At 45.6% G+C, this 13,550-nt stretch overlaps 1 protein-coding gene across 1 annotated transcript; it reads left to right on the top strand.

Annotated features, from left to right (window-relative positions):
* The first annotated feature begins 296 nt into the window (after window positions 1-296).
* LOC138357208 (octapeptide-repeat protein T2-like) lies at window positions 297-3,737 on the top strand. Its single transcript, XM_069313864.1, has 2 exons — window positions 297-320; window positions 3,225-3,737. Exons 1-2 carry the CDS (start codon window positions 297-299, stop codon window positions 3,735-3,737), a joined length of 537 nt encoding a protein of 178 aa, XP_069169965.1.
* Window positions 3,738-13,550: the final 9,813 nt, after the last annotated feature.

The raw sequence follows: 13,550 nt of genomic DNA on the forward strand, positions 1-13,550 counted from the left end.
ATCCTCAAGTTTTTTTTTTACCTCTTCCACAGTAATTACAACGTCATCCATTGTTTCTACCAGCCTTTTATCTTGCAACCTTGGTCTCAATGTTGTTTCTATTGTAAAGACCTACCGAAATTTTTTGTAAATTCTATTTCAAACCTCTTTATCGTTCTCTGTGAGAATTATTCCTTGATGATAGGCTATGGGATAGCATGGTGAGTCAGGCATGAGATAGCATAGTGAGTCAGGTATGGGATAGCATGATGTGTCAGGCATGAGATAGCATAGTGAGTCAGGTATGGGATAGCATGATGTGTCAGGCATGGGATAGCATGGTGAGTCAGGCATGGAATAGCATGGAGAGTCAGGCATGGAATAGCATGGAGAGAAAGAGCATAGGCTAACGTAGTTAGAGGGCATGGAATAGTGTGATGAATCCCACCTGTAGACACCCACAAATGGGCAATTAGATCTGACTGATGCTAAACCAAGAAAGAGATAACATACATATCCGATCGAACGTACATCAACTATAATAACTCTTCTCCTCCTCCCCCCAAAAAAAGATATAATTCACAGAACCCAAATTCCAGCTTCTGCCCAAGTCTCTCTGTTTCTCCCTCCCCCAAATGTCAGTTACGATTGTGCTCAGCGCCTCATTAGCATAGAAATAAGAGAGGCGGACGCCCTGTGATGATTCTGACCCCGTCTGAATCCCTGGGATAATCCCCCATTAATCCAATGGATCTTATCAACCCAGATCGCCATTAAATCTATACATGGAGAGGTGTGTGTAACCCCCCCACTTCTCGATGTATATACGTTCAGAGTATACTAGCAAGTCCTGGACTATGTTGAGTATGTTTAGTATACTCGCAGGACTGTCAGTATAGTTTAGTGGTGGTGTTAATATCCCTGTAGAGGATGATAGGCCTTAATGCTAGTATTAAAGCAATGGCAGCCGTTCACATTAGGGAGTGTAAAGGGCTCTTATATTTTGCTCTGTGGTATTACACCATCTAACTCAGTTGGGTCGTCTAATATCGTTAGATCTAAACGGTAAATCTAACGATCTAATACCGTTAGATTGTTAGATTTGTCTAAGGCAAATGGGTTTAATTAATGGTCGATGAATTTCAATGGTGATGATGAAGGTCATATCACCCTTATCTACTTAGGCATTTCCTTCCCTCTCCCTTTCTCTCCCTTATCTACCAAGCCTCAGCCTCCTCCTCTCTCTCTCAGGCTATCTATCTACGCTCCTTCTCAGTCACCCTGTACTCTATGGCACCCTATACACTATGCTTCTACCCTGATGGCACCCTATAACCTATGGTCCAATCTTCTTGACACCCTATACTCTATGCATCTGCCATGCTTACGTGACCCGAACGCTGTCCGCTCGGCCGTGAGGACATATACTTTATGTGTCTACATGATCGAAGGGAACTATCAGGGAGAAAGCACCAAGCCACTGCGACTATATAGCACTGGGAAGGACTCAGGATAAGGATTTAGGATGGGACGGGGGGGAAGGAATGGTGACCCAACCACTTGTGGGCGGTCGGGGATTGAACGCCGACCTGCATGAAGCGAGACCGTCGCTCTACCGTCCAGCCCAAGTGATTGGGCGTCTACAGGATCGAGTTGCAAGCTCTTGTGCACCTTGGCTCTCTAACTTATTGCCTCTTTTAATGTACAATCCACAGATTCAGGCTAAGGAAACAGAGGTGGCGAAAAAATATATTAGAAGGGGTTCTTTTGCAGAGTGGTAGACGGTTGGAACAAGTTAGGTGAGAAGGTGGTGGAGGCCAAGACCGTCAGTAGTTTCAAAGCGTTATATGACAAAGAGTGCTGGGAAGACGGGACGCCACGAGCGTAGCTCTCATCCTGTAACTACACTTAGGTAATAATTACATACCCACCCAACAACCCATTACCTAGCATCCTCCCTTTTATCCATCTTCCCCATTAGTTTCTAAAGGCCGTTCTTATGTTAGCCAACCTGGCATATGCCGCTGATGTTATCCTCTTGATATGGGCTTCAGGGAACAGGTCTGGCGTGATATCAGTCCCCAGGTCTTTCTCTCTCTCTCTCTCTCTCTCTTGAAGTATTTCCCCATTTCTTACCTCCCTCCCTTTACCCATCTTCCTGCCACACTCTGAGCCTGGCCACACAGAGATAGCGAGACACAGACAACAAACCGACAACTATATGTAACAAGTCACACACACTGATAGCTGAGTTACTCTGTATCAAGCAGCAAGATAGAACTAGAGATCACACACACAGAGGATAACATGAGATGGAAAGTGATGTGATAAGGAAGGTAGGGATGAATCGAGATAAGGATAAGAAGAGAGTGAACAGGAAAAGAAGGATAAAATGTATTAAGGTTGGATAGGAAAGGGAAAAAGGGTCAACAAACAAGGGTTAAGGAAGAGGTCGGAAGTAACGAATGGAGAAAATCTGGAAAAACTGAAAAACACAAAATATATGAGAGAGAGAGAGAGAGAGAGAGAGAGAGAGAGAGAGAGAGAGAGAGAGAGAGAGAGAGAGAGAGAGAGAGAGAGAGAGAGAGAGAGAGAGAGAGAGAGAGAGAGAGAGAGAGAGAAATATAGAACCCCGGTATCCAGCTGCTGCCTCACACGTGTTAGAGAACAACTGCATACACCAACACCTGTGTTTAAGAGAACACCTGTTCTTTAGTCGCCAGGGCATGGTAGGGAAGGTGTGTATTTGAAACCAAATTTTCGAATGTAACTTTGTAAATGTAATTATCGCCTAAAATTTGGATCAGGTTAACTATTTTGATTCGATTTCACAACAGTTGAAATCTAACCAGAGGGGACTGTGCTTTGTCCCCCAATAGACCAACAGCTCTCATTCCTAGACTGGAAGAAACTTAGTCTGTCTCCTATTCCTTGGCTAGCAAACAGCAGAATCACAAACACAGGGCCACGTGAGCACAGCTCTCTCTCTCTCTCTCTCTCTCTCTCTCTCTCTCTCTCTCTCTCTCTCTCTCTCTCTCTCTCTCTCTCTCTCTCTCTCTCTCTCTCACACACACACACACAAAACCCTCCAACTCGTTCAGAATTTAGAAATTCTTAAAACGATCTCAAGACATTCTTACGCAGACAATAGGTCTCTGGGCGCCGGCAGCAGAGGGAGCTACACTCCAGTCATGAATATATTACTCTGAGGCCAAGACAGCTGCTGTTTAAAATAACGCACTAAGGAACGCAGACAACGCACCAAGGAACGCAGACAACGCACCGAAGAAGGCAGACAACGCACCGAAGAAGGCAGACAACGCACCAAGAAAGGCAGACAACGCACCAAGGAACGCAGACAACGCACCAAGAAAGGCAGACAACGCACCAAGAAAGGCAGACAACGCACCGAAGAAGGCAGACAACGCACCAAGGAACGCAGACAACGCACCGAAGAAGGCGGACAACGCACCAAGGAACGCAGACAACGCACCGAAGAAGGCAGACAACGCACCGAAGAAGGCAGACAACGCACCAAGAAAGGCAGACAACGCCCCGAAGAAGGCAGACAACGCACCAAGGAACGTAGACAACGCACCGAAGAAGGCAGACAACGCACCGAAGAAGACAGACAACGCCCCGAAGAAGGCAGACAACGCACCAAGAAAGGCAGACAACGCCCCGAAGAAGACAGACAACGCCCCGAAGAAAGGCAGACAACGCACCGAAGAAAGGCAAACACAGCAAACAGCTCCTGAAGCAGTCCCTGCACCTCCCCCCAGACACGTCCCCCAGCACCCCCACAGCATCGCAACAGAATCTGTCGCCGCGGACCAAAGGCGTCGATCAATCAACACAGCCACAGAGGTCTCAATATACATCTGACACATCCTGGAATGTGTCCAAGCTCCCTGCACCGTTGCCACGACACATGGGGGATACATTCACCATCTCCGCCACCACCACGACTAGCTTCTCAAAGGTCTGTGACTCAGCTTCAGAGGGAATAAGAGACTGGAGGAGATGAAGAGGAACTGGAGCAGATGATAGTGAAGATATCTGCACTATAGAGAGATGGTGATGACTTAGAGCAAGGGATGCTGGAGACTTAGAGCAAGGGATTCTGGAGACTTAGAGCAAGGGATGCTGGAGACTTAGAGCAGGAGATGGTGGAGACTTAGAGCAAGGGATGCTGGAGACTTAGAGCAGGAGATGGTGAAGACTTAGAGCAGGAGATGGTGGAGACTTAGAGCAAGGGATGCTGAAGATTTAAGAGCAAGGGATGCTGGAGACTTAGAGCAAGGGATGCTGGAGACTTAGAGCAAGGGATGCTGAAGATTTAAGAGCATGTGTGCTAGGCTAGGCCTAGCACACATTAAGTTTGTTCTTTAGCGTCATTTCCCCGGACTCTATAAAGTGAATAGTACCCAATTCTACTATCAAAACAGGAGGATGGATTGTTTTTCTGTTAGTTTAATTTAATTTAAACATTAAATTATTTGAGTAAATGTTTACGTACATTAAACCAGATATTTATACCACTCTAAATTATTACACCCCGAACACCATCCCCCTAAAACAGCGAGTCCGGTGGACGCTTCCGGCTAGAACTAGCCATGGAGGTCACGCAGAGGGGGGGGGGGATAGGAAGAGGGAGGGAAAGGGGGGAAAAGGGGGAAAAGGTAGGGGAGAGCAGGGCTGTGGTGTGTGTGTGTGTGTGTGTGTGTGTGTGTGTGTGTGTGTGTGTGTGTGTGTGTGTGTGTGTGTGTGTGTGTTGGAGTATAGAGGTAGGGAAGGGGTGTGGTTTATTCTGGGAAGTTGGGTGGGGGAGGTGGTGGAGAATATTTGGTTGAGTGGGGGTTGGGGGTGGAGTGTGCTTGCTTGAGTGGGGCTTAGGGTGGAGAATGTTCGGTTGGAGTGGAGTATATTGGGTTGAGTGGGACTTGGAGTAGAGTATATTTGGTTGAGTGGGACTTGGAACAGAGTATATTTGGTTGAGTGGGACTTGGAACAGAGTATATTTGGTTGAGTGGGACTTGGAACAGAGTATATTTGGTTGAGTGGGACTTGGAGAGGAGTATATGGGGTTGAGTGGGACTTGGAGTGGAGTATATTTGGTTGAGTGGGAGTTGGAGTGTATGTGTTTGGTTGAGTGAAGATGATGGTGGTTTGGCTAGGTTATATTTGGGATGAATATATGAAAAGAAGAAGAAAACCTATGATGTGTACTTTAATCAAAAATCAATTTCAAAATGCGAAGACAGAGAACGTTCAACTAATGAACACCTCCCCCCCCACCCCCCCTAGTTGTTCAATCTAACAACCTATAATGAACATACTGTTCACCTACCCCGTGTATGCAGCCCCCCCTAGTCTAAAAATCATAACTCCCAATAATTTAGTAAAGTGAAATTCTGATAGAGGATATGGTATAGTGACACGTGGATAAAATGTGACCACAATACTCACCTGACCACTGGATCAAGCTTATTATATAGTCTCTGCTTGGCTTTTCAACAAGATAAGCAAACCGGACGGGACAGGGCTCTGTGACCCAACAGGACCTCAGGACCTATTCATAAGGAATGGACAACTCATTCCTTAAGTAATGTCCTTTCTCTTCTTTCCACGGGGGTGTGAGGAGAGGGAAGTAGAGAATAAAGCGAAGAGGGAACGGAAAATAAAGATTGGTGAAGGAAAATTCAAGAAATGTGAGGAGAGGGAAGTAGAAGAGAAGGATAAAATGGAAAGAGATGAGAGTAAAGAGCAAAATTGTTGGGAAGGAGAAGGTGAAAGAGAGAGAGAGAGAGAGAGAGAGAGAGAGAGAGAGAGAGAGAGAGAGAGAGAGAGAGAGAGAGAGAGAGAGAGAGAGAGAGAGAGAGAGAGAGCGAGAGAGAGAGAGAGAGAGAGAGAGAGAGAGAGAGAGAGAGAGAGAGAGAGAGAGAGAGAGAGAGAGAGAGAGAGAGAGAGAGAGAAAGAGAGAGAGAGAAAGAGAGAGAGAGAAAGAGAGGGAGTGAAAGGTAAGAGGCACAAGAGAAAGACCCCAAGAGGCCCCTTGCAATTTTATGGTGATGGTAAACTCAAGAACCAAACTATTACCCGCCTGAAACATACATTAGCTACCTGGTCCTAAGAGGCTCTCTGATCTGCGTGTGCGTGTGTATGTCCACACGTGCGTGTGTGTGTGTGTGTGTGTGAATCCACTATCAACAAACCCGTACACACACAGACGTACCTGTGTGCACGCGTGCGAACCAGACAAGCCGTTTCGTCTCACCATAAAATTCTATCACACGCGCACAACAATTCTCCCCTAGTGAGAAAACAAGGTGCGGAGAGTCATAAGCATATGAAGAGCTGGGGGATAGGTAGTGAACGACAAGGATGGAGGGACGGTGGGATAGGGTGGGAGGAAGGGTCTCCCACGAGGCTAGGAACAGTGGGGGGAAGAAAAACCTGATTAGGAGACTGTCACCTCAGGCTATGTTGGATAGGGAGTTTGGGAGATGAGAAAATCTACGAGACAGGTCAATAGTTGACATAGACAGCTAAGATTGAGACACAGGTGAGAAAGAGAAAGAGAAGCAGGTGGGCATATGAGGAGAGAGAGAGAGAGAGAGAGAGAGAGAGAGAGAGAGAGAGAGAGAGAGAGAGAGAGAGAGAGAGAGAGAGAGAGAGAGAGAGAGAGAGAGAGTAATGGGACATCAGATGCCTAAGGCCAGGGTGAATCTACTCCCCATACAGTCTCTCCCTTTAATACTATCAATGGAGGGCTCTCTCTCTCTCTCTCTCTCTCTCTCTCTCTCTCTCTCTCTTTCTCTCTCTCTCTCTCTCTCCCTCTCTCTCTCTCTCTCTCTCTCTCTCTCGACACCCACATCAATACTATCTACGTGATCCTAAAAGTCCCCATCTCGCAGGATGGTCAGTCATACAGGGTTCATATGTTCTGTATAGCTTGCACTGGCAAATTTTGGGTGTAATATGAGGATATCTTCAAGAACACGAGTGAATAAATTGCAAAGCTCCAGGTACCTCATGCCAACGGGTCTGAATGGTCTGATAACTGGGCATTCGGTGATGTAGTGTGGAAGATCATGCCCCCTGTTCCTGCTCACAGAGTTTGCAGGAATCACTATTCCAATCTGCCACTATTCCAATCTGCCACTATTCCAATCTGCCACTATTCCAATCTCTCGGTAAACTCTACGGCGTTTTCTTTCACGTTTCACTAACACAGTCAGCATCATCACAGTTAACGACAGTTAACCTCATTAACGACACAGTCAACATAGCAAAAGTCAGCCATATATATATATATATATATATATATATATATATATATATATATATATATATATATATATATATATATATATATATATATACTGCATTATCCGGAGAGTTTTAATATCCTGTGGTTTAGGTCTTTGTGTCCGGTGCTACGTTATTAAAAATGATAATGGGAAAGGAAAAGAGAGAGAGAAAAGGGACAGGGGGGGGGAAGTAAGGGGTAAAATATGAGAGGGAGGGGGTGTTGGAGGCCCCAAACCCCCCCCCCCCCTCCCTTCCTCCCTTTCCCCTCACCTTATTTTCCACATGGGAGGTGAAGCGACCAGGAATACACCCTGTCAGTTTATGGGGGAAGAGACAGGGTTAGAGGAAGTAAAGTGGATGTTGTGGGGATGGGTGAGAGTAGGGTGAATGGGTGAGAGTAGGGTGAATGGGTGAGAGTAGGGTGCTGTGATATGTTTACAATATACTAACATGCCCACATGTCCAAGAATTACTACAATCTCTTCATTTACCGATGGTGTCAAGAGGAAAGCGAAACCTTTGCATCTCCGATGTAACCAATGGCGTTTTTTTTTCCCAAGATGGAGACCGATCATAATACCCACCACTACCCTCGGACCGAAACGTGTTATATTAACATATATTCACCAGTGAAGCCATTGAACATCTTGGGAAAAAAATTTGCATCAAATTTGCATCAAAAAAGTAAATCTAAAGAAATAAATATTTTTATTTACGAACAGGAAAGTAGAGTTTAACATTACTTAACAATAGATGTTTGAATGAAGTAAAGGGGAGAAGGAATTAAATAAAGCTCAGAGAGAGAGAGAGAGAGAGAGAGAGAGAGAGAGAGAGAGAGAGAGAGAGAGAGAGAGGAAAAGAGAAACTAGGATAAATTTTGAAGACAGGAAACTTGATTAGAAATTATGTACTCTGTGGACACCTGTACTCTCCCTTCATTTGTACTCTGATAATCACTGTACTCAGTGATTACAGGTGCTCACGACGACGGGAGTAGAAAGAGGGAGGGTGTGTGTGGTTCAGGTGTGTGGTTCAGGTGTGTGGTAGGCAAGAGGAGGAACCTTTAATCAGCTAGTGGAGGTAGCAAGAACGCACATGACTGGAGATCAAAGGCAGTTACCATGTGCTTGTAAACAGTCACTGAGAAGCGTGCCTTTGGGGAGACATCAGAGGTCCCTAGTCTGAGGGGAAAGAACTGGGAGGGAGAGAGGGGAAATAAGTGAGGAAAGTTTGTTTTTTTCCCTCTAGGACGTGTTGGCTTTTGCAGAAGACTCCAAAAGGTTATTTGCCTAAACAGTTTCAATTTTGTTATGTTATTCGTTGTTTAATTCTTTAATTGCCGGTTTTTTTCCTTACATGTGTGTGTGTGTGTGTGTGTGTGTGTGTGTGTGTGTGTGTGTGTGTGTGTGTGTGTGTGTGTGTGTGTTTGTATGTGTGTGTACTCACCTATTTGTGCTTGCAGGGGTTGAGCTTTGGCTCTTTGGTCCCGCCTCTCAACCGTCAATCAACAGGTGTACTGATTCCTAAGCCTACTGGGCTCTATCATATCTACACTTGAAACTGTGTATGGAGTCAGCCTCCATCACATCACTTTCTAATGCATTCCATTTGTCAACCACTCTGACACTAAAAAAGTTCTTTCTAACATCTCTGTGGCTCATTTGGGCACTCAGTTTCAACCTGTGTGTGTGTGTGTGTGTGTGTGTGTGTGTGTGTGTGTGTGTGTGTGTGTGTGTGTGGGGTCGCTACTGCATCCCTGGCATTTATTTGTCCAAGAATAGAGCCAAAGTTTCTTTGTTCGGTTGTAAAAGAGGGTCAACTTTGGCGTGGGAATGTGGGCTAGTTATTGGCACTTTGGGAGCCTAGGGTGCCAACCACTGCAGAATGTTGATTGGACAGGAGAGTTGGCACCCCCCCGGCCCCCCCTCGCACCAGGCACTGACAAAAAAAAACGCGCCTCTCTTGTTTTTTTTGTTTTTTTGGAGGAATATTTAAATTGTTTTTTGTTTGGGTCCCCGTTTTCTTCTTTCTCCTTAAGGGTATACTATGGTTTTATTATTTGTTTATCTTGATACGTCGATGATATCGTTAGACTAAAGCGCGCGCGCGCACTCTCACATACACACACACATATACTCACAAATTCACACACATACACTCATGCACATATGATACAGCCTAATAGGCTCAGGAACCTGTACACTAGTTAAAATTGACAGATGTGAGGCGGAACCAAAGAGCCGTAGCTCAACCCCTACAATCACAGTTACGTTAATGCAGTTAGGTGAGTGTACACACACACACACACACACACAAAACTATTCAACACTGGTGGGACGCGAACAAGGGGACACAGGTGGAAACTGAGTACCCAAATGAGCCACAGAGACGTTAGAAGGAACCTTTTCAGTGTCAGAGTAGTTAACGGATGGAATGCATTAGGCAGTGATGTGGTGGAGGCTGACTCCATACACAGTTTCAAATGTAGATATGATAGAGCCAAGTAGGCTCAGGAATCTGTACACCAGTTGATTGACAGTTGAGAGGCGGGACCAAAGAGCCAAAGCTCAACCCCCGCAAGCACAAATAGGTGAGTACACACACACACACAAACACAACTTTCCCGCAAAAACATAATTAAAACATTCAATTTGCATATCAATAACATCAACGCGACGTTACAAAATGTCTCAATATCAACTACTATCGATTTTGAGCGGAATATTTTGACCCCATAAACAACAAAAGGCCGTTTTCCCAAATGAAAATAACCATCACAGTGGAAAATTTGACATTCCTGGCGAAGGAGATATTTGTTTGGATATGGTTATACCTTGTGTGGCTTACGGGGATCAATGGCCCCGCGGCCCGGTCTCTGACCAGGCCTGCTATACCTTCGATATAGTAATGAAAGAAGGTAAATTAAGCTTAGGCGTAAATTAAATTTAAAAATAAAGTTTGTCGGATATATAATAAACTTAGATACCACAGAATATCCTCCAGCCCTGCTATCCTGCTCCTCCTGCTCTGTCACACCCTGCTATCCTGCACCTGCTGCTCTGCCACACCCTGCTATCCTGCACCTTCTGCTCTGTCACACCCTGCTATCCTGCACCTCCTGCTCTGTCACACCCTGCTATCCTACACCTGCTGCTCTGTCACACCCTGCTATCCTGCACCTCCTGCTCTGTCACACCCTGCTATCCTACCCCTCCCGCCCTGCCACACCCTGCTATCCTACCCCTCCCACCCTGCCACACCCTGATGAGGTCTACAACCTTCGCCGGGCCGGTCGTAGGCACCAGGGGCTATATAACGATAGCGAAGGTATAGACTGGTCATCTCCGTCACCCTAGGGGAGTGCCACCGTCACCCTAGGGGAGTGCCACCGTCACTCAGCGGAGTGCCAGTGCCAATCGCTCACAAACACCACACAGCGGCAGTGCCAGGTACCACTTGAATACGTCAAATTATAATTTTGCTTTACCAGGAAACGTAGAAACCCAATCAACCCCCCTAACCTAATCCAAACGGATGCATGAGGATAAAAACGTTGATATTACGGTGCTTTAATGTCTATTGATCGGATTTTTAAACGGACTGGTCGATTCTGTAAACAAAATCCGACGTGAACAGGTGCATTAGGTGAAAAGGAAACGTGCCCAACCGTTTCTGATACGTTAGGAATTCTCTCACGTGGCATCCCCGACTGTGAACCGTGAACACGGCCACGTAACCATTAGAGAAAAATGATACAAAGTGTTCACGTTCACAGTGTTCTCTCTGACCGACGCCCACTATGCAGCATCCCTGCCACCGCCTCCAACCCCGACCAGCCAATATGTCTTCCAGACGAACGCCTTACACGCGTACCCTCACTCGGGGGAAATCCAGAAAACGTTCCTATCGCACAAAAGACTATACCCCTCCCGGGACAGCTTCCTCAAGGAGGGAGTATTCCTTGAGGAAGCTGGATATTCCTGGAGGAAGCTGAATATTCCTTCCTCAATATAGCTGTCCAGGACACAGCGGTTGAGAGGCGGGACCAAAGAGCCAGAGCTCAACCCCCCGCAAGCACAATTAGGTGAGTACAGCCATAATGGCTACAATACTCTTATTATTTTCAACTTTCTCACTTCATCCATTATTTATTTAGTTGTGAATTGTATTGCAAATTGACAGGAGGAATATGAACAAATTGAGAGACAGATTGACAGAGATTGACAACCAATAATATTCCTGATTTTCTTGACCAATCACAGAGCGCCACGTAGTGTGAGCCTACTACCATTAACGTTGACAGGTCGTATGAGGTCAAGTCCCTATTTCCCGCTTGTAACAACTTGTAAATAAGGTCGTTACAACTCGTTAGGAGTTGTTAAAACTGGTTCCAACGTTCTAGCAACGTCGTAGTTACGTTATATTTTCCCTACCTTTCCTGTTCCTTGCAGTACCTTTCCCATCCTCAGCCTCCTGTCCCATCCTCTCCCTCTCTCAGAGTAAGGCTCGTGAGCCTTCGAATAACCTCGTCATGTATCCCTCCAGTTACTCGCCAATTACGTCAATTTCTCCCCCCCCAAGTTATCCTCTTGCTCTTACGACCTTTCTATCCAAAAATTGGCGTTTGATCGTCGTCCGTATTCTTGGCTTTGACTTCAGCAAACATATTTTCTAAAGTCCTAAAGTTAGGACCTTAGCAGCCTTAGCAGCTAAAGTCGTAAAGTTAGGATCTTAGCAGCCTTAGCAGCTAAAATCCTAAAGTTAGGATCTTAGCAGCCTAGCAGCTAAAATCCTAAAGTTAGGACCTTAGAAGCCTTAGCAGCTAAAGTCGTAAAGTTAGGACCTTAGCAGCCTTAGCAGCTAAAGTCGTAAAGTTAGGATCTTAGCAGCCTTAGCAGCTAAAGTCCTAAAGTTAGGATCTTAGCAGCCTTAGCAGCTAGAGTCGTAAAGTTAGGACTTTAGCAGCCTTAGCATCTAAAGTTCTAAAGTTAGGACCTTAGCAGCCTTAGCAGCTAAAGTCCTAAAGTTAGGATCTTAGCAGCCTTAGCAGCTAAAGTCCTAAAGTTAGGACCTTAGCAGCCTTAGCAGCTAAAGTCCTAAAGTTAGGACCTTAGCAGCCTTAGCAGCTAAAGTCCTAAAGTTAGGACCTTAGCAGCCTTAGCAGCTAAAGTCCTAAAGTTAGGACCTTAGCAGCCTTAGCAGCTAAAGTCCTAAAGTTAGGACCTTAGCAGCCTTAGCAGCTAAAGTTCTAAAGTTAGCACCTTAGCAGCTAAGGTCCTATCACTTTCTTCTGCTTTCACTGCTATTCTCACTCGTTTATTCTGTCCTGTCTTATTTCCTTATTCACTTCCAGAAGAAATCATTTTTGCGAGAGATTTCGTCGCTGTCTCCTCTTAAAATTCTTCATCTTTTCCATCTTCCAATCCTCTCCTTCAATATCCCCTCCTCCTATTCTTCGTCCATTCATTCCTCTAATCCTTCCCTTCTACTTCACACCTTCCATTCCTTCTCAATCTTCCAATCCCAGATTAGGAAATATTTCACAAATATGGCTTTTTATTTTATTTTTATTATTTGTCGTGTTCGCGTATATTTTTTCTCTCTATATATTGCCAATCTCCAAGGCTGAGTTTTATAATCATTTCATCCCGGGTTTCTTAGCTTTTATGTTCTTGAGAATATTGCTTGGGTTTCTTATTTCTCTCTCTCTCTCTCTCTCTCTCTCTCTCTCTCTCTCTCTCTCTCTCTCTCTCTCTCTCTCTCTCTCTCTCTCTCTCTCTCTCTCTCTCTGTTTCTGTCTCTCTCTGTCTCTCTCTCTCTCTCTCTCTCTCTCTCTCTCTCTCTCTCTCTCTCTCTCTCTCTCTCTCTCTCTCTGTTTCTGTCTCTCTCTGTCTCTCTCTCTCTCTCTCTCTCTCTCTCTCTCTCTCTCTCTCTCTCTCTCTCTCTCTTTCTCCAACCACTTTGGGCTGGACGGTAGAGCGACGGTCTCGCTTCATGCTGGTCGGGGTTCAATCCCCGACTGTCCATAAGTGGTTGGGCACCATTCCTTCCCCCTCCCCACCGGCCCATCACAAAGCCTTATCCTGACCCCCCTTCCCAGTGCTATATAGTCGAAACGGTTTGGCACCCTCTCCGAGTAGTAGCAGTTCCCATTCGCAGCATGATCATTACTGAACAAATCCACCTGAGCCTTGCTGAGGGATCGAACCCATGTTCAGAGTGCACCCAGACGCGCTCTAGTCGAATGTCTTCCTGGC

This window comes from Procambarus clarkii, chromosome 76 (assembly GCF_040958095.1).
Source record: "Procambarus clarkii isolate CNS0578487 chromosome 76, FALCON_Pclarkii_2.0, whole genome shotgun sequence".
Classification (NCBI taxonomy): Eukaryota; Metazoa; Arthropoda; class Malacostraca; order Decapoda; family Cambaridae; genus Procambarus; species Procambarus clarkii.

Bases quoted from the DNA above. Each gene is read 5' to 3' on its own strand.
- LOC138357208 (XM_069313864.1), top strand. From the start codon at position 297: ATGTGTCAGGCATGGGATAGCATG. The intron at 321-3,224 runs GTGAGTCAGGCA...TAACGCACTAAG, and splicing joins GTCAGGCATGGGATAGCATG to GAACGCAGACAACGCACCAA.